At 36.6% G+C, this 23,536-nt stretch overlaps 1 protein-coding gene across 1 annotated transcript; it reads right to left on the bottom strand.

Annotated features, from left to right (window-relative positions):
• Positions 1–1,813: 1,813 nt before the first annotated feature.
• Positions 1,814–22,908, bottom strand: LOC107867772 (ubinuclein-1). The gene is made up of 13 exons (XM_016714176.2): positions 22,388–22,908; positions 14,165–14,251; positions 13,951–14,043; positions 13,661–13,737; positions 8,085–8,655; positions 6,104–6,203; positions 5,813–5,922; positions 5,615–5,701; positions 3,797–3,922; positions 3,411–3,548; positions 3,244–3,291; positions 2,731–2,832; positions 1,814–2,453 (listed from the first exon to the last, which is right to left on the bottom strand). The coding sequence occupies exons 1-13, from the start codon at positions 22,652–22,654 to the stop codon at positions 1,995–1,997; spliced, it is 2,265 nt and encodes a 754-aa protein (XP_016569662.1). The 5' UTR covers positions 22,655–22,908; the 3' UTR covers positions 1,814–1,994.
• Between the last annotated feature and the right edge of the window lie 628 nt (positions 22,909–23,536).

The raw sequence follows: 23,536 nt of genomic DNA, 5'->3' as shown, positions 1-23,536 counted from the left end.
AAATACGGCACCCATAAGTAATATAAAACAGAGGAAAGCAGAGGAAAACACACAGATTCGTAATAAAACATGGAACACGGACCACGGAATCATAACAAGAATAAAACCCCCACCAAGTAATTCCCTACACTAGCGACCCAAACTGGCCCTAATCCTCTGCCGTAATTCGCGTCCTCCAGACCTTCTTATCTAGGGTCATGTCCTCGGTGAGCTGTAACTGGTCCATGTCCCGCCTAATCACCTCACCCCAGTACTTCTTCGGCCTACCCCTACCCCGCCTAAAACCATCCAACGGTAGCCTCTCACACCTACGGACCGAGGCATCCATGCCCCTCCTCTTCACGTGTCCGAACCATCTCATAATTATATGACAATATTATATTAATTGGCTACTAAAAGTATATGTCAGGGAGTAGGGATGGCAATGGTGCGGTGCGGTGCGGGTGCGGTGCGGATTTTTTCTAAACCCGTAAATTTTAAAAGCGCATCGCACCGCACCGCATCATCTTTAAACCCGCATAAACCTGCCCGACATTCATACCCGCGCATAACCGCACCGCCTCATGCATGTTTTTATTTTTTTATTTTTTTTGAAAAAATTGTAACTCCATTGAAAATCATAATATTTTCAAATCTACTACTAGGAAATAATAACTAATTTCTATTGTATCACTTTTCACTAAAAAATTGTCAAAAAGTATAACGTGTACAAGTAATCATATTTTTATAAAAATGAATAGAGATGTTAAAAAGCTACTATAAAATTATTTATTTGTAGTGTTATACATATCGTTCTAAATAAGTAAATAATACATATAATTTTAGGTATATTCATGAGAACAATACTAATTTTTAGCTTTATTTTAATTTAAACCCGCATATACCCATAACCCACACCGCACCATTTAAGAAAAACCTTTCTTTAACCCACCCCGCACCCGCACCGCATAACTTAAAACCCACACCATCCGCATAGCTCAAAACCCGCACCAAACCCACAGCGCACCGCACCATTGCCATCCCTATCAGGGAGAGCTTTGACAAATAAAGATATCTTCACTAATATAGTCCTCTTTATATAAACCACCTATTTAAATAGTTTCAATGATGGAATTGTTCGATCCCAACTACACATGGAAATCACCTTAACTAGTAATATTGGCAACCACCTAAACTAGTAATATTGCTTACCTTGCAACATGTTTTCACAATATCAAGAAAATAGCTGTATGCAGGACAATACCTAATTGGATATTTTAGCTCGTTAAACGAATATGTTTATAATGCCACTTTGATTTCCATTTCTTTTCAGTCTTCCTTTTTCTTAATGAACTTCGTAACTCCTTGCAACTCTATTAATGGGATCAAATATCAATTGCATAGCACGGTAAAATTGCTAGTAAAGCTTCATTTTTCTAGTGATCAAAATTTCAAATTAATGTTAAATCCTATCTTAACTTTTGTGAGTACTCTCAATAAGCTACAAGTGCATCACATAAAACTGTGCACTTCTCGTTGCTGCATACCAGATCCTTTTTTCTTAGACCATAAAACAAGTATGGACTCTGTTGATTTCATTTAAAATTTGCTTTTGGTGTGTATATTTCCATGGAAGTGGAGCGCAGGCAAATTTTCTGTTAATTTTGTTTTCCAAAACATAATAATTTTGCTTGTTTTCTAGAAAGTATTGTGGATTTGTGTGGTATCCAACCAGGATTTTAGCTGCTATCAAAATGAACTAAATGAAGAGAGCAATTTCCAGTCTATAAAAACTAGCATCAAAATGCCCCAGCGGAGAGCCTTGCTGCCAGTGTGCCAAAAAGAAACAATTTTCTAACTTTTTGCCTTCATGATGAAACTAAATGTGCCTTCAGCTGTAGCTCCAAAACAAGTAACCTGGTTTCTTATCAGTAATGCGCTATGTTAAACAACTATATACTTACAGAACTAGAAAGGAGGGGCAATCAGTGAAGCCACGAAAGGCAGAACTTACATCATGTCAGCTGTTCAAAGCTAGAGGGCGCAACATTATTTGGTTTCGGAGGAGGACAAGCAGTATGCTTGTTGGTTTTGTTCTTCTCCTCTGTCTGTGCGGAAGTCAGCTTCTCGCTGTGAAACTGACTGTCACCCGATTCTGACTCTTGTTTCCTTTTTATTTTCTTTTTTGGCACTGCATCTATTCCTCGTGGATCAACAGAGCTGCCAGAAACTGCCTTTAGTTTCTCCAGCTTTAGACGATCCACATCAGAACCATTAGCTAGGGAAACAGGAATTCGTGAAGAAACATTTACTGATGCAGTACTGGATACTGCTTTGTTTGTTGAAGTTGAAGAATGATCAACCACAATCTTTTCTTGGCTAAGCACTGACTGAGCAATAGGTCCAGCATCTGCTCTACTAGTATCTTCTAACTTTGTGGCTACTAACTTGTTCCTCCTAATTTTCTCGCCGTCCTACATAAAAAACACAAATGAACTTTCTTGCCACAGGCTTGAAATTGCATTTTCGTGTAATTCATCAAGAGAAGACGATGAGAATGACTGATTATTATATGAAATTCAAATTCTTAATAGAATCTCAGACAGTATTCAGATATAGACTGATAAGCCTATACATTTACCTAAAACAGAGATCCACTGTGAATGCAAGATCACGGGTTAAAAGCTACTGGACAAAATGAATTATGAACTAAAAACAAAGAGGAAATAAAGATTAAACAGGACATTTTACCTTCCGCCGTGCATGCACTGCTCTCCTCCTATCTTTTGCTCTACATATAGCACGTTTAATACCATGGTTGTCCATAAATCCATTTGGCCAATATCCTGCAAGCTGCATGAAAAAACAGAACAATTATCACAGGGAAAACTAGGAAGACCTTGGAAACCCCCAAATGTCAAAGCAGGTCCTAATTCATATTGTGGCCAAAATCCTGTACATACATCAGAGTTAAGCAGTGCAAAATTTTATTTAATGGAGCTAAGAAGAAAATACACCGATAATCGACCACTACAATAGAAAACAGATTCTTACATAAACCGATAACTGTTTTCTGATCTACAGTCTACCTTCAGATACACTTGGAATTTAGTTTGCATCTAGTACTAAAATTTCCTAGATTGCCCAATGGAAAATGTAGATCTAAAAAATAAAAAAATAAAATAAAAAATAAAAAAGGGAAGATCAACCATGCAAAATGAGGTTCTTACTCCAAGAAATAGCAAAATTTGTATGTCCCCTTACCTCTGCATACAACTTTCTGATTTGTGGACCAGCATCTTCATCCAGGCCCTACAAGTAAAGACTTGGTAAATCTCCAGCACGAACTGTTTCCAGTAAGAAGCAATCTTGTCAAGGACATTTTTGTTTTGAGGTGGGGGTTGGGATTCGGATGGGAGGGGTAAACTTACCTCAATAAAATGATCATAAAGGTCACACATTTTGTCTTCTATTGCAAAATCCATGCTGTATTTTCTCTTAAAGGCTTCTTTCTCTTCAGCACTCGCTTCTTGGAAGTCATCAGAAGCTCCAGCTTGTTGTTCAAGTAACTGCAAACACACGCCAAACATCAATAAAAAGATATTTTGTAGTTTTTTCATAAAACCATCTCATAACCTGAGGGAGCGCAACTTGGTTTGAGAATTCCTATTGAAACATACACTTCTACAAAAATGAAACTCTCTTTTTTCTGACCATTAAGGAACAATGGCAACTTCACAGGAAGGCTTGAATCCCCCAAATTCTGGCAGAGATAACATGCACTCATGGTAAAGAATAAGCATAATATTAGTCATACCTTTGATTTCATCAATGGAATCCGCAACTTAATCATCTCAGCAACCTCCCTCTTTATGTGCTGAACCCTGTTATCTTTCTCTTGCTTTGCTGACAGCCCCATACTGACCATGATTTTCAAGTTCCTCTGCAGCCAGAAACATATTAGATGCATCATAATTTCTGAGACAGTGATGGGGAGCAAAACCACCTATGACTTGAAGCATTAGTAACGGAAAAGATAAAACCTTATATATGTGAACATAGACATAAACCATCATAAATTTCTCTAGCATGGCGCAAGCTTGTGCAAGTTAGGAAGGAAACATGTGAGAAAAGAAATCCAATGTTAATTGCCACAGATTGAGGCTACGAAGAATATGTAAGTGTACAACTGGGTGTCTGCATCAGACATAACTTGAAAGCACTTTATAATATTCAGCCAAGAAACTAGATTTGCCTAGCATTTCTCTTCCAAATTTTCTTAAAACACTTGTACTCTCCTTCAGATTTCTCAACCAAAATACAATACTCGTAGGTCTTTACCTAAGCATTCATTTCCTCGTCCCATAAAAAGCTCATGAAAACATCTATAGATATTGTAAGACACACGCTAAGATTTTGCAACAAGTCACTCTAGAACGTAGATTGTTCAAATTCAAAGTAAAATAATGTTTTTGAGTGTTGCTTCAAGTGTTAGAAAGAGAATGCGGGATAATGGCTGGAAAGTGATGGATATTGAGAAGCTAGCCAGAAGCTCCCCTAAAGTATCATGTTTCACACTTGGTTAGTGTGCAGGAAAGCATGCCTCACTCATGAGGGTTGCAGACGAGAGGATGGAAGATATGTTCTAGATGCTTTATGTGTGAGCAGGAAGCAGAATCTAACTATCACGTGTTCCTACATTGCAGTACTGCCACAAGCCTATGGAACATATTTTTGTGCATTTTTGGAGTCACTTGGGTGATGCCTAAGACAACCCTAGAGTTGCTGGAGAACTGACCAGGATTTGGTAAAAGAGGGAGAGAAGAAGATTGGCGGGAAACAATTCCAGCATGCATATGGTGGACCTTTGGAGGGAAAGGAACGATAGGTGCTTTGAAGATCAGAAGATCAGCATACAGAAGAGTTAAGATGAAGTGCATAAGCCTTCTATTTTTGTGGTGCAAACAAGAGTTGACAGGGGAGACAATAGAATTATTAGATTTTATAGGAAAATTGTAAGAATACCTTGCTGGGGGTGTACCCACCACTTTGTGGGATGTACGCTTCCAATTCATCATTTTTTGGATGATGAGTGTTTTGTGTGAATACAAAGAAACCATTCTCTAAAAAAAGTGATAAATATTGAGAAGCTATTAGCCACATAATTACTAAAGCTGATGTTGGGAATTTCGACATTGTAGGTTTCCACACAAATTAACCAAGTTAGTAATGTGATACGTAAGAGCCATTGTCAGCAGTACACAATAGCAATTATATGAGAGATCAGGCTGGTCTTGAGCTCTTCAAAGTAACAGATTCAGCAATGGGTCACATTAGGCAACGGATATGGTTCTATGTCTCTTCCAACTTAACTACTATGATTGCTTTAATATTATGCTTTACACGATTGTACATATGTCTTCTAATGAAGATATGCCACCAAAATAGAGAAAGAAATCATCACTACAATTAATTCCTGTTACAACCTCACAGATCTGCATAACAAAATTGAGATATTGCACAATTTATGAAATAAATAGAGTCAGAAAACTCAAATAAATATAGCTTGAACATGCTGCAATGTCAATATGATAATAAACTTTATCTAGAACATTCAAATGAAACACAAAAGTACCTTCAATGTGCGAAGCTGTATCAAGTGGCCGACAATACTCATTAAACGATTAGTTAACTCATTGGATATTTTTCCATGACTAGCTTGCTGCAACCATCAACGGAAATATTTGGATTGGCTAAGTACATTTTATGGAATATAAGTTAATATGTCAACCAAAACGATAGAACTAACTAGACCATATAGCTTAGTCTGTACCGCTAATCTGGCAACTTTAGCCAGCCTCTGCTTTATTTCAGGTGGTAACCTCCTTTTGATAGCCTGAGATGAATTATCAGCATCCTGAACCTCCATATTCGGTGGCCTTGCTGTGATATTTTGAGATTGAAATAAATGACCATTATAAAAGAAAACGAATTATCATCAGATACAAAAAAAAACTGAACCTCGGTTTTACTGTGGAACTTTCAAAATTAAATAGATGACCAATGTATAAGAAAATGAATTGTCATCGGCTAGAGAAACATATGTCAGAGGTTTTGAGCATACATTCTGCAACGATCTTCTCCAAATCCCTGATGGCCTTCTCAAGCATTGTACCTTTTGGTCTACCACTAGATCCTTCCTTTCTCTGCATGGCGGGAACTTTCTGTATAGTTTTTAGGAAGCACCTGAGTGTCAGTAACAGCAAAATAAAAGCTTACTGGGAATCTCAGATATGACTGCTTAACCCTACACCATACATGTCTCTGAATCTTATATGGTGCAGAATTGAACGGTCATATCTGAGATCCAAGCCAAACCAGCTGAGTAGAGAGGAAACACGAACTTGCTAGAACTAGAGGTCTTCTTGACTGTTATGTATGCTTACACCTTCATTTTAACTACTACTTAAAAATTAATGGCAGCTGTAGGTCAAACTGACTGAGTCAGGAGGATTTGTAGACCATTAGAAGGTCACCTTGATTATTATATATGTTTATCATGTTATCAAAGCACGAAAAAATTATTTTTGATGATGGACAGCAACCAGAACCTCTGTTTTATCAAATACCATGTTGAATTGTGTGACCATCACATCTAAACGTTTAAGTTGTTAGAGCACAGAAGATCCATGCTTTTCTCATGCCAAACCCTTCCTTCATATTGGTCTACCTAATGTAGAGCCCCTACGTAATGTTATCCATACTCCAAGTCCTAGTCCTGAGAGGATGTCAGAAACTTGCATCTGTTGAGGGTATAAACAGTAGTATGGACAATCCTCAACTCTAGCTTTTGGGTTGAGTTAGGTCTAAGGTCCATTTTCTTAACACTTACAAACTTGTTAACGTGACAGCCTATTTAGTACTTACTCCCTCCTTCCCCATTTATGTGAAGGTGTTTGAATAGGCATGAAATTTAAGAATGAAAGAAAAACTTTTGAAACATGTGGTCGGAAATAAGCCAGAGATTTTTGTGGCTATAAAACATCTCATTAAGGGTAAAATGAAAAATTTTAAAGTTAAATTGTTGTTACTAAATTAAAAAGATGTCATTCTCTTTCAAACTAGCTAAAGAGAGTTAAATTTTTCCCTTTTCATCTATTGTAAGGTTGCTACCGATTCCTTATATGTTATCCTGACATAGTGTCACATAAATTGGGACTGTGAGAGTATCTTTTCAGAGAAAAATGGTTTGATTTTGGAAAGATCAGCAGCATGTTTTTTCTAGCATCTTTTCATAGTATTGGCTCATAATAGGCGCAGCTCTACTTCGCTGTAAGCATTTACAAAGCTTTCACCAGGTCATTAACAAGTGTTATCCCTACTTCGAACAATGACCTACTAGAAAAAAGTTGCCTTCAGCAATGTTCTCAAGCAACAACAATAACATCATACCCAGTGAAATCCCATAAGTGAGGTCTGGTCTGGGGAGGATAGAGTTTACGCTGACCTTACCTCTACCTCTTGGAGGTAGAGAGGTTATTTCCGAAAGACCCTAGACTCAAGTGAAGCAAATCAAAGTAGCAATAGAAAGGGAAAATCGCAGTGAAGAAAAACATGCAACTCATACAAAAGCAGTGAAGGGCTATATATGCAAGGAATCGTAACAATAACGTGTGATCACCTAAACATAGTAAACACAGATGATAGCAGAGTTAAAACATAGTAAAAACATAGCAATGTTCTCAAGCAACCATTAGAAGTCAACTTATAAATAACATGGAGAAATAACACCCAACGGTGCAGCCTATTGGTCAATGAAGTGGATTGAGAACCATGAGGTCTCAGGTTCAAATCCCAGAAGGGCCAAAATCACTAGGTGATGCCTCCCATGTCCCATTTGTCTTAGCCTTGGTGGACACAGTTACCTGGTACCTATTGTGGTGGGTGGCAGTAGGTGTCCCGTGGAATTAGTCGAGGTGCACGCAAGTTAGCCCGAACACCACAGTTATTAAAAATATACCACAAAGAAATGATTCATGAAATCAAATATCTGGCAGACAGCAAAGAAACTCACTATTGCAGGAAGAGTAGAGTAAACAACTCACCATCATCTGAGCTGCGTTCTTGCCCTCAAAGCCACTCACATTAAACTTTTCATCACGGCGCTGAACAGACACTTCTGTTACGTCAGAAATGTTTACTGAGCTTCCAACAATAGATTTCTCTTGAGCATAAGAACTTTTGTCATGTAGCCTCTGAATCGGAATTGAGATCCCAGATATTTCAGAACCATATTTTGATTTGTCTCCTAGATTCTTGGATTGGGTAACTCCACTTTTCTGCTGGACAAGGTCTTTTTCTTGTGCAGAATTGCCACGCAAAGCTGCTGATGGAGATGGATCCAACATATTTTGGGTATCTGCAGCTTTCTTTGTTATTGGTACTGCAGAAACATTCAACTGATTCGGGAATTTTTCTTCATGGGATACATTTTGCAAAGCAACACCATGAGATGGATGAGATGTTTCACTAACAACTGGTACTGGTTTCACAGCCTTTTTTCCGACTTTTGCAGGTTTACTTGGATTATGTCCATCGTCATCCCCAAAATGGCTTTTTGCCAGATCTTTTCTTCTCCTCTTTTTTGGCTGATGATTCTTTGGTGAAACTGGTTCACTAACAGAAAATCATGTCAGTTAGAAGCGCCCAAATGAAATGACAAACCAAATGCAAAGAAGTATTCAGTTTTCATATCTGAGAAAAATAAGCAAATAAATCCTTTCCATTTTGCAGTGATAATTACAGATTCAATAGTGTTATGAACATCATATCACCACTATTTTTGATAGGTGAGGGAGAGAATAAGGGCATCTGTATCAGTATAAGGAAGCTAAACGAAAGTCCCGAAAGAAATATAAATCAGAATTCCTAAATCACGGGAGAAAACATAACTTTTTTACTTTGATCAAGTAACAGTATTTTCATTCACAAACATGACCAAGACGGACGTATACAAAGGTTATACCAAAAGATCAAGACTCCAAGATATGATTCTCTACAAACTCCATCCAATCCTCTAAGCAAAAGGAACTTTTTGTTCACAACAAAAGAAAATAAGGGAGCGGAGACTACTCCTCAACAGCAAGAAACTCGACTCTACACCTTCAAAAGCTCTCTTATTTCTCTCCCCCCAAACTACCCACATTAATGCAATCAGAACCATGTTCAGCCCTTTGTCTTCTCCCTCCTCTCATACTCTTCCAAATAAGAGTCAGACATTTCACAGTTCTTGGCATTACCAAAGAAGTGTGAAACCATCTAAACATATCCCATCATAATCTTGTGGAAAGTCCGCAATGTAGAAGAAGTTGATTCACATCTTCGCCCATCTCCTTGCACATGAGGCACCAAATAACGCAGACAACCTTCCGCTTTCTAAGATTTTCCGCTATGAAAATCACCCCTCTAGTGCCTAGCCAAGTAAAAAAGCATACCTTCCTCGGAACACTTGGAGGCCATATAGCAAATGGGAACTCAACCTCCTCTACAACCAAAATTTTCTCATAGAAAGACTTCTCAGTTGGGCAAGGAAAAAGAATTTCATAGGTAAAGAGATGTGCAGGTTTATAACATAGAAAACCAGCAGTTGGCCACTACTTGGTTTAAACAAAAGTAAACACTTTCAAAATTGCAACCTGGGGAGATCTCCTCACAGAAGGAAATCAATGAACTGTGTCTTGAAAGGAAAGTCATTTAGTGTACAACAGCTTAACTTCACTTGTTTATGGCTATAGGCATTTAGGTATAATTTATAAAGAATATGATGGTATGTCAGATTTCCTTGACTCAATGCAAGCGTGTAGGTTTTTACCCTATTAGCACCACAGCTTGGTGCTTGGCATTTTCTCCTTTGCAATATGCAAGCTACTTGTCTTCAGAAAAAAAAAAAGTTTCACATTCCCTTCTGGCAATTTCCCAACAATTCTAATTAAACATCACTAAAATATGATGAATAAAGATTTAAAATATAAAAAAGAGGTAGAACAAACAAAAGGAGGAACAAAATTGTTTGGACGGAATGAGAGAAGAGTAGAAAAGAATCCCCAAAGTGAAATGGAACTGTTTAGGGTCTTTGCTTTTTTGGTGTAACACAAACTGTATAGAGGAAGTAGATGAGCTGGTAGATTTCTTAGGTTCTCTGTAACGTTTAGTCTAACTTACCACCTTATAATTTTTGGAGGTGGCCAGCATTAAGGAATGCTGAAGAATACAACAGTGCTAATTCTCAACAACAACAACATACCCAGTATATTCCCACGCAGTGGGGTCTGGAGAGGGTAGAGTGCGCAGTCCGTACCATTACAGTGAGGTAGAGAGGTTGTTTCCGATAGACTCCCGGCTCAAGATAAAACCAGTCTAGAAAAAGACATAATATAAGAACAAGAAACAATAGGTAGTAACAAAACAACATATAGATACTGAAACAAGACTACCACAAAATAATACTACAATCGATCTACCAAAACCTCAAACTCACCAAAACTCCCCAAAAAAAAACACAAGAAGCATAGCACTACGACTACTAGCACGGATAACAAAACAACGCACTCCTACCTATTAGCATGGACACACTTGAACATACTCCTACCTATTATTAGCATGGACACACTCGAACACACTCCTTCCTACTAACCTCCAACCCTAATTTGCGTCCTCCACAACTTCCTATATAAGGGCATGTCCTAACTCCTAGGTAAGTTATAACTATTCCATGTAATGTCTAATCACCTCCCTCCAATATTTCTTCGATCCACCTCTACCTCGCCTGAATCCATTCAGGTCAATCTCTCACACCTCCGCACTAGGGCATCCGTGCACCTCCTCATCACATGTTTGAACTATCTCAACCTCGCTTCCCGCTTCTTGTCTTCCACCGAAGTCACTCCCACCTTGTCTCGGATAACCTCATTTATAATCCATCTCTCCTAATAAACCCACACATCCATCGCAGCATCCTCATTAACCTTGCTTTATATCTCTCAATCTCCCACTTGGTTGGAATTTCACTGTGTATACCCATTTACGGCCAACACTCCACCCTATACAATATAGCTAGTTTAACCACTACTTTATAAAATTTGTCTTTAAGTTTAGGAGGCACCTTCTTATCACACAATACGCTAAATGCGAGCCTCCATTTCATTCACCCTGCGCCAATACGGTGAGTGACAACCTCGTCAATCTCTCTATTTTCATGTATCCTAAAACCAAGATAGTTGAAACTATCTCCTTTTTGAATGGACCGAGAATCAATCTTCATTACCATGTCAGCCCCATGCTTCACCTCACTGAACTTGCACTCCAAATATTTCGTCTTGATCCTACTCTACCTAAATACTCTAGGCTCTAGGGTCTGTCTCCAAACCTACAACTTAGCATTAACTCCTCTGTGGGTCTCGTCAATCAAAACTACGTCATCCATAGATAACATAGACCATGGCACCTCAACTTAAATTTGTCACATCAATACATCCATTACCAAGGCAAATAAAAATGGGCTAAGGGTCGATCCCGAATGCAACCACATCAATAGGGGAAGGTGCTCCGAGTCTCCTCGCGATTATTATCCAAGACATGGGTTCGTCGTACACGTCTTTAATCGACCTAGTGCATGCCACAGGAACATTTCTAGCCTTCAAGCACCTCCATAAAACCTCCTTGAGGACTTTGTTGTAAGCTTTCGGTAGATCGATGAACACCATATATGTTCTTCCTTTCCCTATAATATTCAAACATAAGATGAATGACTTGTCTCCGACCATCCTAGTATGAATCTAAACTGGTTATCAAAACAAGTCACAGCCTAGTTCAACCTCAACTCCACCACCCTTTCCCAAACCTTCACAGTGTGACTTAACTTGATACCCCTATAATTGTTGCAATTCTGAATGTCACCCTTGTTCTTTTACAATGGGATCCTCGTACTCCATCTCCAAGCTCCGAACATCTTCATCGTCTTGAAAATGACTCCACACCTACCCTGTTTGTGCTTCTCCAAAAATCCACCATAATCCCATTAGGCCCAACATTCTATGCCTGTCCATCCTACGAATAGCATCCTTAACCTCCTCAACCTTTTTACACCTACAATAACCATAATTACAGTGCCTCCCTGAGTGGTCCAAGTCCCCGGCACAATGCCTTTGTCCCCATTCATTCAAGAGCTTATGGAAGTACATAACTGTCATCTTTTCCTAATGAGTACCTCCCACCACCAATACTTTGTCGTACTCACTTTTGATGCACTTCACTTGGTCAAGGTCACGGGTCCTCTACCCCCTAACCTTGGTTGAACTTTATATCGTATTATCTCCTTCTTTCCTCTCTAATTCTCCGTACAAGCCTTCGAACGTTGTTTTAGCCGCAGCAATCACTAACTCAGCCTCCTTCCTAGCCATCTTATACTCCTTGTTCATTTGTTTCTCCTCCTCGGTCGTACTATCTACCAACTTCCTGTGAGTCTTTTCTTTGCCTCCACCTTCCCTTGTACTTCTCCATTAGTCCCCTCGACGCTTGTCAAATCGACTTCTCGAGACACTCAATTCCCCTCTAGCCGTTTTCCTAATGCAACTGACAGTCTTATCCCACATACTATCTGCATCTCACTACTCCCTCAAGCCCCCATATCCATCAACTTCTCTTCCAAGGCAATGATCATAGTCAAGCTACCCCAATTGACCGTAGGTCAATTATCCACAACACTCTTCTTCTTCTTCTTGATCTCCAGATCCATCACCAAAAGCTTATGTTGGGTCGAAAGATTCTCACTCAAGATAGCCTTACCGTTTTTACAAAAACCTCTATCCCATCTCCTAAAGAGTAAAAAGTCTACCTAAGTCTTGGCCACCAGACTGCGGAAGGTAACCAAAGTGTTCCTCATTCATAGGAAGCTCGAACTCTCCACCATCAACCAAAAAGACCTAGCAAAATCCAAAAATAAAGCTCCTCTTTTGTTCCTCTCCCCAAAACCAACGCCTCCATACATACCGTCGTAACCCCTTGGTGATGACCCGTTGTACCCATTGAAATCTCCTCCTAGGAAAACCTTTTCGGTGTTAGGCACACCTCTTACCACCTCATCCAAAAACTCCCAAAAACTTTTTTTCTTCTCCTCGTCCAAGCCCGTTTGAGGTGCGTACAAACTAATAATGTTCAAAAGAAATAAGAAGGGACATAAACCTTAAAGTGAAAGGATAAAGACGAAGACTCGCACATGAGGAGAAGAAAAATAAGAAAGCAATAATCAAGAACAAACAAGAATACAAGAGTCGAATTAAACCTAAGGAGACGAAGAAAACGACATAATAAGAACGTTGATTATCATGTATAGGGAAACACATCAATGTTTTGCAACGATTACCGGATTTTGGGAGTGAACTTGAATTGGGGGGAAGAGAATTAACTATTTCTTATGTATTAACTTAAAAGTATACGTGGGTCATAATTATCCCAATCACTTGAAACATAGGATAGTGGATTGTTAGGTGGTATATGATGTTACTTAAAAACTTTACACTGGATATTAAATCTAATGTCGGTTGAAGGCAAGCAATTGGTTAAATTATATAAAGGGGTATTTACACATGTCATACTATTTAAAAATCTCAAGAAAAAAACTCACATGCGCTCCAACTTTCCGCGGTTGACAAAGAAACCATCATGCTTTATCGCCGAGTTATCAACCTGAAAATATTCATCCTGCATAACAAGAAACAATGTGATAAGTACTTTGTCTACGACATATCAATGCCACCTGCGCAAAGTTGCAGAATATTTACTGCCTTATAAAATCATTCGGATACAATACAAAGTTGCAGAATATTTACTGCCTTATAAAATCATTCGGATACAATACAAAATAATAGATACTTGTACGAGAAAGAAACAGTTAAGGAACTTGAAGTGACCAACCAGCTCAGTATCATCTATGAAAGAATCTTCAGTGTCATATTCATCGTCATCAGGGAAATCATTAAGATCTTCCTCATCATCACTATGTTTGCCCTAAAAGGCATAATAGTTAATTAGCAGATCAAGTGCAAAATAAATGCATAAAAATGTTTACTAACATATAATGATTAAATAACAAAACATATATATAACGAGTAAACAACAAAATGCATACCACATATAGGCGCTCAATCTTTTCTATCACAGAATTTAAACGATTTCCAGCAGGTGCATCCTTGACTTCCTTATCAGCAGGTTGTCCCTAAAAGGGCATTGATATAAGCATAAAATTTATTTTTAAAAAAACGTCCCCAAATTAGCAAACCAATGCTCCATAGAATCATGGATAACAATCCATAACAAGCACGGCAGCATAGGCATGAGTATCATTCATGGGCAGCAAAGTGGTATCAGTAGATCTGCAAGCCTGCAACATCAATTTTGACCAAAGCACTGCAAATTTCACTATTTCCCCTTCTAGTTTGTTCTTTGTTAGACAAGATCTTTGAAATAAATAATTTTAACCATAGAGATCACCAACCGACCTATATGCTACAGCACATAGTTTACAGGATAACAATAGAAATCTTTTGAAGACTTATTTCTAAGACCAAAACACCACTAGCCACCATACATAGTCATATAGTACCGGAGGATTCACAGGAAGACAATGGAACGTCATCTATAAAGAGACATCACGTTCTCAATAATAAAACAACGGAGAAAATCAGCGGCAAACTTTTCTCCCTTGCGCATAACTAACAAGGATGTATTACGATGATAATGCACAAAAAGGTTATGTGTGACTTGGACAATTTTTTCTGATCAAGTAATAAAATCTTACAAACAACAAGACAACACCCACATATAAGAAGTATACCGAAAAGTAGCAAAGCTTGCAAAAATAATATGATTTTCAACAAATGATACCCAATCTTCTATAGCTACAGGGACCTCATGAGGGCACCAAAAAGAATAAGGGATAAAATGTTGTTTCTCAAGTGTACGAAAACCTTCTCTACAACGTCACCCCCCACCCTGTCCAAATTAAAAACTTTTCTATTTCTCTCTCATAAGGCATCACCCCCCACCCTGTCTAAATTAAAAACTTTTCTATTTCTCTCTCATAAGGCACGCATAAGTGATACTGGAGCAACATCCCATCGTCTGCATCTTCTCCTCTGTCTTCCAAAGATCTAACTGAACAATAATACTTCTCTTGCTATGGCATCTCCCACTGGAGACTAAACCAACACAGAAATTTCCACCACAAGCGAGATGCTATCAGGAGAGTAAAAGGAGGCAGGAAACACCAACTGACCCAGACGTCAATATTATATGTCTCGCAAAAAACAAATCTTTTGGAAACCTATGGATCCATACCATAAGATTTGGAAATAAAGACTCCTCTCTGCTCAACATTGTCCCGCAAAAAACAAATCTTTCTTGGAAACCTATGGATCCATACCACAAGATTTGGAAATAAAGACTCCTGTCAGCTCAACAGTGTCTCATAATAGGACTCTATAGACTTGGAAAAATATCTAAAATAATCCGAAAAAAGTGTTGTCAAAGAAGAAAAGCATAGAAGCGCGTCAAGATTTGTGGGATCATAAGCACAAGAAGACAAATAAAATGCTTGCTTTTAGCAAATTAAGGGCATAGATGAAGAGAAAGAAACAAATGTAGACGTGAAAAGAAGAGAAATAGCATGACCTTAAAAAAACAAGAGACAACTATAAATACAAACAATTAAGACAAAGGAGTTGAAAATTGCATCAGCAAAACATAGAAGTAAAAGCCGTGTTAATCAAGTTCAACAATGGGTTTAACTTTCTTGCTCCTAATGGGAAGGTGCTATTTTACCTTTCTAATTCATGCGACTAGTTTTCTTATACTAAAATTATAATTACCTATCCGTAGCTTAGCTACTAATATATGCATCAGAATATTTCTAATAGTTTTATAAATAATGATGGTGTAGGGGGCTAGTTTGCATACAATTCGACTATTTTACTCCCTACCTGCTACCTCCAACAAAGTAAGCCTTTTATCTAGCTCGTCTCCCTTCTGTTGTGGAGCTTGATAAAAACAAATATGTCTAAATACTCTGAGATGGTGCACATATGGCTTCAATCAGGCCAAGCCTCATAAGGAGTTCTGCTCTAGAGAGCCTTTGCATATAACTTCCTGAACACTCACCGAAATATCACCCCTTACCAAAAATGTTTTGGTAAGCTTCTCTCACACATTAGTTACCTAGCCATCTCCATCATTGTCATTTTCTTTTATCACTTCTACCAATTTGTTGAGGTGTATAAGTGATAACTGGTGTCCGATTCTTTCATCTCTGTGAAACTTATTAAGTTGACTAGCATTATACTCGGGACTATTGTCATATCTCAAGAGGTTAATCTTCAATCTCGCTTTCGTTTGATATAACTTTTAAATTGTTCAAACATGGCATAAACTTCATTTCTAGCTTTGAGAAAACAGCCCAACACATTCCGGAATGAATCATCAATGAAGAGAAGAAAGTATTGGCTAAAATTCGCTAATGGAACTGGCATAGATCCACCGGTTACCATTCACTAATGGAACTGACAAAGATCCCCAGGCATTAGTGTAAAAGTTGAAGCTTTTAAGAGGCCATCCAAGCTTGGCTATTTAGAAATGAAATTAACTTGTTTTCTTTGCTGACAAGCATCACAATCACGAGGTCAACTTTCGAGTTCCAAAATGTTTTCAACAAGATTTTTACCTCTTTTGTCGGTTAAATCCTGTTAATTGAAGTGCCCAAATCGTTTACACCAAAAGTTTAAATCACTCAAGTTTACACTGCATAGGCTTTAACCCAATTCCATTAAATGATAAAAACTTTCTTCTTTTCATTTTTACACAATAAATCAGCTCCATCACCATCAGAAATAACACATATTATCTAAAATTTAAGAGAATATCCCCTCTCCATGATTTACCCAAAAGTCGGTAAATTTTGATTCAGTTCAGGTATATATAACACATAGGGGTGTACAAACCGAACCGTTAAGTCAAACCGAACCGATAATCAAACCAAACCGAGGAAAAAAAAACCGAGTTATGGTTTGGTTTGATTGGTTTGGTGTTCAAAAAAAAAAAACAATCATTCTTGGTTTGGTTTGGTATTAGCAAAATAAAATCAAACCGAACCTAAACCGAACCGACATAATACATATATAATTTTAATTTTTTATACGTAAAAAAATATTACTTATAATCTACTTTCTAATTACTTATAACTTTTTTATATTCAGAAAATAGATATATATTCTTGGGCCTTTAGTTATAATATTTAGGGAAAAGGACATGAACTGACCATTTTAAAAAGAAATGGCCCACACTATGAAAATATGGACAATTGGAGCCAGTCGGCTCAATTTATTTCCTTTTTTTAGCCACTTAGCCCAAAACCACTCTCCTTACACAATTAAGGAAATTAAATGCTCTTTATAGTTGTTACTCTTAAATCACTTTTCTTTTCTAAATATACTTTCTCAAATCTTCTTTTTTTCTCCTCTATTATGCATCAATCAATCTACTGTATTTTATGATCAATATCAAAAATTGATTTGTTGTTTCTTGCATTGGAGCATTGAAAACTATGGACATGAAGCAAAAAAATAGGAAATAAAGGAAAGTTAAAATTAACGGGTAAAGCGATAAATTTTGACCTCAAATTTATTGTTAATGATGATTATTTTACAGAATCATTACATACAGGTTTGTACTTGAAGCAATGTCATAGTTCTTTAAACTTGAAGAAGAAAAAAATAAAATAATGAGGTCTCAAGGTAAGAGAAAAGCCATATCTTGGTCCGTGTTCTTCTCAGAGGCTGATTCAATCACAGTGAGTCGGAGATGTTCTTCTTAGAGGCTGACTCAACCACGGTGAGTCGGAGATGTTTTGATGCATGTAAAGATTAAAAAAAAAAAAGAATATGCCAATAGATACTCTTTTATATCAGATTGATACACATTTTTTAAAAGAGAGAAGAGGAACTTTTGCATGCACATACAGTCTCTATACCCAATTGATACTCTTTTATACCAGTTTGATACACTTTTATACCACATTGATACACTTTTTTAAAAAAAAAAAAAATGGAACCTATGGCTGCATATACAGTCTTTATACCCATTTAATACATTTTTATGTCACATTGATACACTTTTATACTACATTGATATACTCTTAAAAAAGGGAGAGGGAATTCTTTGCATGCACATGCAATCCCTATACTCAGTTGATACTCTTTTATACCACATTGATACACTTAAATTCAACATCAGATATCCACTGACCTCCCTATTTTATCATTATTGAAACTAAAACTAAAGTTGAAGTCATTATTTTGTATCAATTTTGAGCAAATTTACAATGGGAAAAAATTATAGGAAGCTAATTGAATGCAGATTGTTGGAGATTTTATACAAAATTTATGGAATAAGAAAGATTAATTGAAGTATTGAAAAAGGTAAAAGAATAGAGGTTTGGGAGTTTGAATGGAAAGGAAATTGTGAATGAAAAGGAAAGAAAGAAAGAGAAAGTTACTTTAACAACATTTTCGATTATTTTTAAGCGTATGACAGTGAAGGTTAGCTAGTGAAATTAGTTTGTGGCTATTTATAGGGTATTTAATTTTGAGTGCTATTTTTATGATATTATTTTAGTTTTAGGTGCTATTGCTGTCCTTTTCCCTAATATTTATCCATTAGTAACAGATTAATACAAAACCCAATATTATATAAAAACTTATAATTCTTCAATTGCTTCACTTTACATTTTACTTTCTAAGTTTTCAGAGAGTTCTCATTATTTCCTCATCTTACTTTCACTTACTTTTCTCATTCTCCTCATTCGTCAAGTTTTGATTTAGGTTTGTTTCTCTTCTTTCTCTTTTTTCTTGTGGAATTATGTTATAGTTAATTATTTTATGGAGTTAAATTTTTTAATAAGTTGTCTCCAATTCTTCATTCATCTTTATACTCACATTTTATGTGAAGGAAACTTTCAGACAAGCTATTGTGACTAGTGACTTACAAATTGAACCACTGAATATCCACATAATATTACTTTGAGGGATAGTAGTTTAAACGTCTTAGTAATTTGCAAACTTAATTTTAATTGGAACTACTCTATGACCATTGTTTTTTTTTTTTTTTACCTTTTTAGTGAAAAAATTTAATTTTTTCTTCAATAACATTATAATTGTAAAAAAATCGAGAAAAAATCGAAAAACCGAAAAAACCAAAAAAAAATGATTAAAACCGAAATATAAAAACCGATTGTATATTGGTTTGATTTGGTTTATAGATTTAGAAAACAGACATTGTTGGTTTGGTTATATTTTAATGAAAAACCAAATCAACCCGACCTATGTACACCCCTAATAACACATCAGCAATAAATACGATACCAATACAAGTTTTAACTTCAACTGTATCTTCACCTTTCACTTCCAAAAAATCCTCATTCCCAATTATCTGTCAATGAGCCAATGTTGTGTGTGTCCTGGTTGCTAAACCATGAGGCGATAAGAGATTCTCAACAATATTTTTGCATGTGTGTGGTCTATTTACAATGCTTGCAATGTAAGATAGTTTCTTGTTATCACAACCTTCTATTTTATCATTCAATTTTTGAGTAAATTTTTGTCTACCTACGCTTCCTTGCTAGTTTTGTGCATGAAAGGCTCATTCACTAGCTTTTCCTAGCCTGGGAAGGCTCATTTGCTCTTGAGCTTGAACAACACACATTAGCTCAGCAATCGAAATATATTTAAGATCCTTTGACTCTTCAAGAGAGAAAATCTTAGATCCAAATCTTTTACAACGCGTCTCTAGAACCTTCCCCACACCACTATTATCCTAGAAATCCTCCACCAAGAAATGGATTTTGTTGACAATCAAGAAAATTATATTAGAGTATTTGCTAATAGACTCATTTTCCTCCATGACTTCAAGGTTCCTATTCATATTCCAAGCTTGCTTTTGCCTAATTCGATCATTCCCCTAATATTCCACTTCAAATAAGTCCCAAGCTTCATTGGCGGTTTTCTGTGTCATGGGCCTATGAAAGACTGGATCTCCTACATTATTCTAACTAACGAACTCGGCTTTAAAACTTTTGGTTTCTACAGTGTCGGCCTTGATTTAAGCCAAGGTAGCATCTTTTGGGAGTGCATGGTCAAGTATGTCTTAAGCAACAATCTACCAAAACCAAAGGCTTCGAAGTAACTTTACATCTGTATTGACCAAATATCATAATTATCACCAAATGGAAGTATATGGAGTTGATAAGGAAAGGCTATAGTTGGTTGACATTTCGAGTTTAAAAGTTTTGAGGTTTTTCTTGTTTTTTTTTTTTTTTTGTGCCTGCACACTCCACGGATCCTACAAGACCAACTGTGGTTTGACACCACCTGCTGGATTTAAGATAAGAAAAGGAGCGGCAACATAAAGAGATGATTTGGCAAAACAATCTAATTTTTTCATACTTCAAATGCCCAATCTGGATTGTTAAGCCTGACGATTAAAAAAATATTCAATCCTTATCCGATATATTTTTAAAAGAAAGCACCTCATCACTTGAAATCAAATGGCAGTTGTCCAAAAACAAGCTATAGTGTGTATGTGTATGTATTTGCAAGGACGGTGGTTAGAACAGCTTGCACACACCTTGATTAATTTGTTGGGTACATGCTACCTCCCACTAGCAACTTTGTCCACTAAGGTTTAGCCAGATAAAAAGAATCAGTGAACTATTTTTGCCTCCGTGGTGTTTGAGATAAGGTAATAGTCCATTCGAGTTCCATTAATCATCAGATCAAACCCTAGAAAACCAAGTTATATATGTTTTACCCATATATTTTCAATATTTAATGACACCCAAGACAGCACACTGCAAAACCTTGGAGCCTAATCAAAGTGAGCTTGCATTTCTTATAAAGAACCCAGTTTGAAAGCAACGCATAATTGTGCCTCAAGGATGCCTCTATTAACACCATTGCATATTCACAGAACTTTGAACAATAAAAAATAGATAAAATTTTAACGTAGGAAAAAATAGAAAGAAAATATTTTTTTTAGAAGGAAAACTAGAAAGAAAATATTACAACAATAATTTACATTGTTTGCTATAATTCTTTTAGTATAACAGCTTTTGTTACATAACAATCCCCATCCATTGAGTCAAGAATAGTTCTAACCCGAATTTCTGTAATACAATTTTCGCATGACTCATAAATCAGATGACTAAATCAAATTTCAAGAAGATCTCTAATAGGCTATGAACTACAAGTTTTGTACAAATGCAAGCAAATTTAATAAGTAAATAAATGTTAGGCTAGGAGTAAGAGCTACCTAAAGATAGAATTTCTTGCAATCTTTGAAAGAAAGAATCAGGGAATCCTCTTCCCTGCTACACGGTTTTTGAGAACGTACCAAATTTATCACAAAGACGTGTGAACTGAGGCACAATATTAAGCTCTGCAGCTTGACAATTCATCTGGATTACACAAGGGAACTCCACCTTAAAGAGGGCATAAGAACACAGCATGTCACAGTGACTATCTTCCCAACTCTTTACATGAAGACCACTCCTAGGACAACATCATCGAGCAACCCAAACAGCTTCTAAGTTCCCAGAATCTTTTACTAGCCCAACAAAATACTATAAATATTTTGTCATTTTAACGACAAATATTACCTATACTTAATAAATAAATCACATAAGAAGACAATGCTTTGGGTATAGCTCTGAGTATTATAGATATAACCATTACACTGTTGGATATAGCTCCACTGAAGAAACCACCTTCATATTCCGGACGCACTCTAGCTTTGGTTTCACACAAAGATCCAAGAACAGGAAGAACTGAGACAGGTGAGCAAAGCCACTGAAGTAAAGCTTCCAAGTTCCCATTAAGAATTTCACAATGTAATCTCAAATTTCCAATGCAAAACAAATGAATTGGTTACATGGTGTCATTTGATCTTGTCTATATTTGGATGTTAAACCAATCATTCGCTCCACCCACCAATATTTCTATATATATATATATATAAGATGTTCTCCGCCCACCAGTTACAAATCATGAAGCCTAACCGACAATTGCAAAATATACAACTCACTCAAGTATAATAAATTTAAATATTTATGAGCTCAGATACTAGAGCGTTATTTCTTCTAAAATTGAGTTTCAACACAATATACTGAGAAATGAAACTCATTTGCTACTATTTTACACTATGCATTCAAGTAAATTAACTCAAATGAGAGATGCCAAAAAAGAAACAATCTAAATTTAACACAACCAAACAACTGGGAATTAGGATCAAACTCAAATGAGAAACCTACCGGGGCTAATCGCGCCTCGAGCGACGGATGCGGCACTGGAGGCTGAACACTCGCCGCAGCTCCAACCGACATGGTGGAGCCAGAACCGACACCATTAACATTAGACTTATTATTATTAGTTGTATCCTTATGAAGCTTCTTCCACGACACAATTGTAGTCTCTCCCGGTCTTAGCTCCACCGTAAACCTCCGCCGTCCTCCCGCCGCCTCATACGACGTCGACGCCCTCCCTACCAGTTCTCCTATACTGACGCCGCTTCCATCCATCGCTAATTAGGGTTCCGATGTGTGAGATTTAGACATGGAAAAGAGAGGAAATACTAGTGATTCCAAACCCTAAAGACGGGGGAAATACGGTAATGAATTTTTCGTAGGGAGAAGTTTTTGGAATTGGATTTTACTAAGTATTTTAATTTTAATGCTAATATTTGGGTTTTCCTATTCGGCTGCTTTCTCCTTTTGTTTTCTATTTTTAGTTTGAGTCCTTTGAGTTTCACGTGTGCCGTCTGTTTGTCTCACGTTTCGCACTTTGCTCAACTCATCTTCCTTTCTTCTTTTCTTCTTTTCTTTTTTTCTTTTTTTCTTTGGTTCTTTGGTTACTTACGTCACATCTGATTACAAGTTTTTGACCCCCAAAAAGAATGAAACTACAAGTTGAATCAAATTGTTTACTAGGCGTTCGGCCAAAAATGAAAAAATTAAAATTGTATTTGATCTTTTTTTTTTTATAGATTTTTAAAAATATTAAAAGTAAAAATAAGTTGGAGGTTGTTTTCACATTTTCAACTTTTTCGTTAAACATTTTTTCTTCTTTATGAATGAAGTAAATTAATATTTCAGAAAAATATAAATATTTTTTATGGTCAAACAGCGTCGTTATCTCATTTTATAAGGGTGACTATTGACTTATTCAAATTTTAGTTGATAAATATATGCAATATTTGAGTTTTGGGGAAAAAATCTAAATAACATTTCTTAGATTGAAAATTGTAACTTATAGCAATATTTTCAACTTTGCAAGTTATAGCAAAAAACAGTTTAAGAAAGGAAAAGAAAAATTATTTTTTTAATTACTATAAAGAAGAAAATTCAATTTTTATATATGAAAAAAATATTTCATACCCATAAAAAGGGCCTACAGTTATTGTC

The sequence above is a fragment of the Capsicum annuum genome, chromosome 4 (genome assembly GCF_002878395.1).
Source record: "Capsicum annuum cultivar UCD-10X-F1 chromosome 4, UCD10Xv1.1, whole genome shotgun sequence".
NCBI lineage: Eukaryota > Viridiplantae > Streptophyta > Magnoliopsida > Solanales > Solanaceae > Capsicum > Capsicum annuum.
Note: the sequence above shows the minus strand (reverse complement) of the source record. Positions and strands in the feature narration are given on the sequence as shown.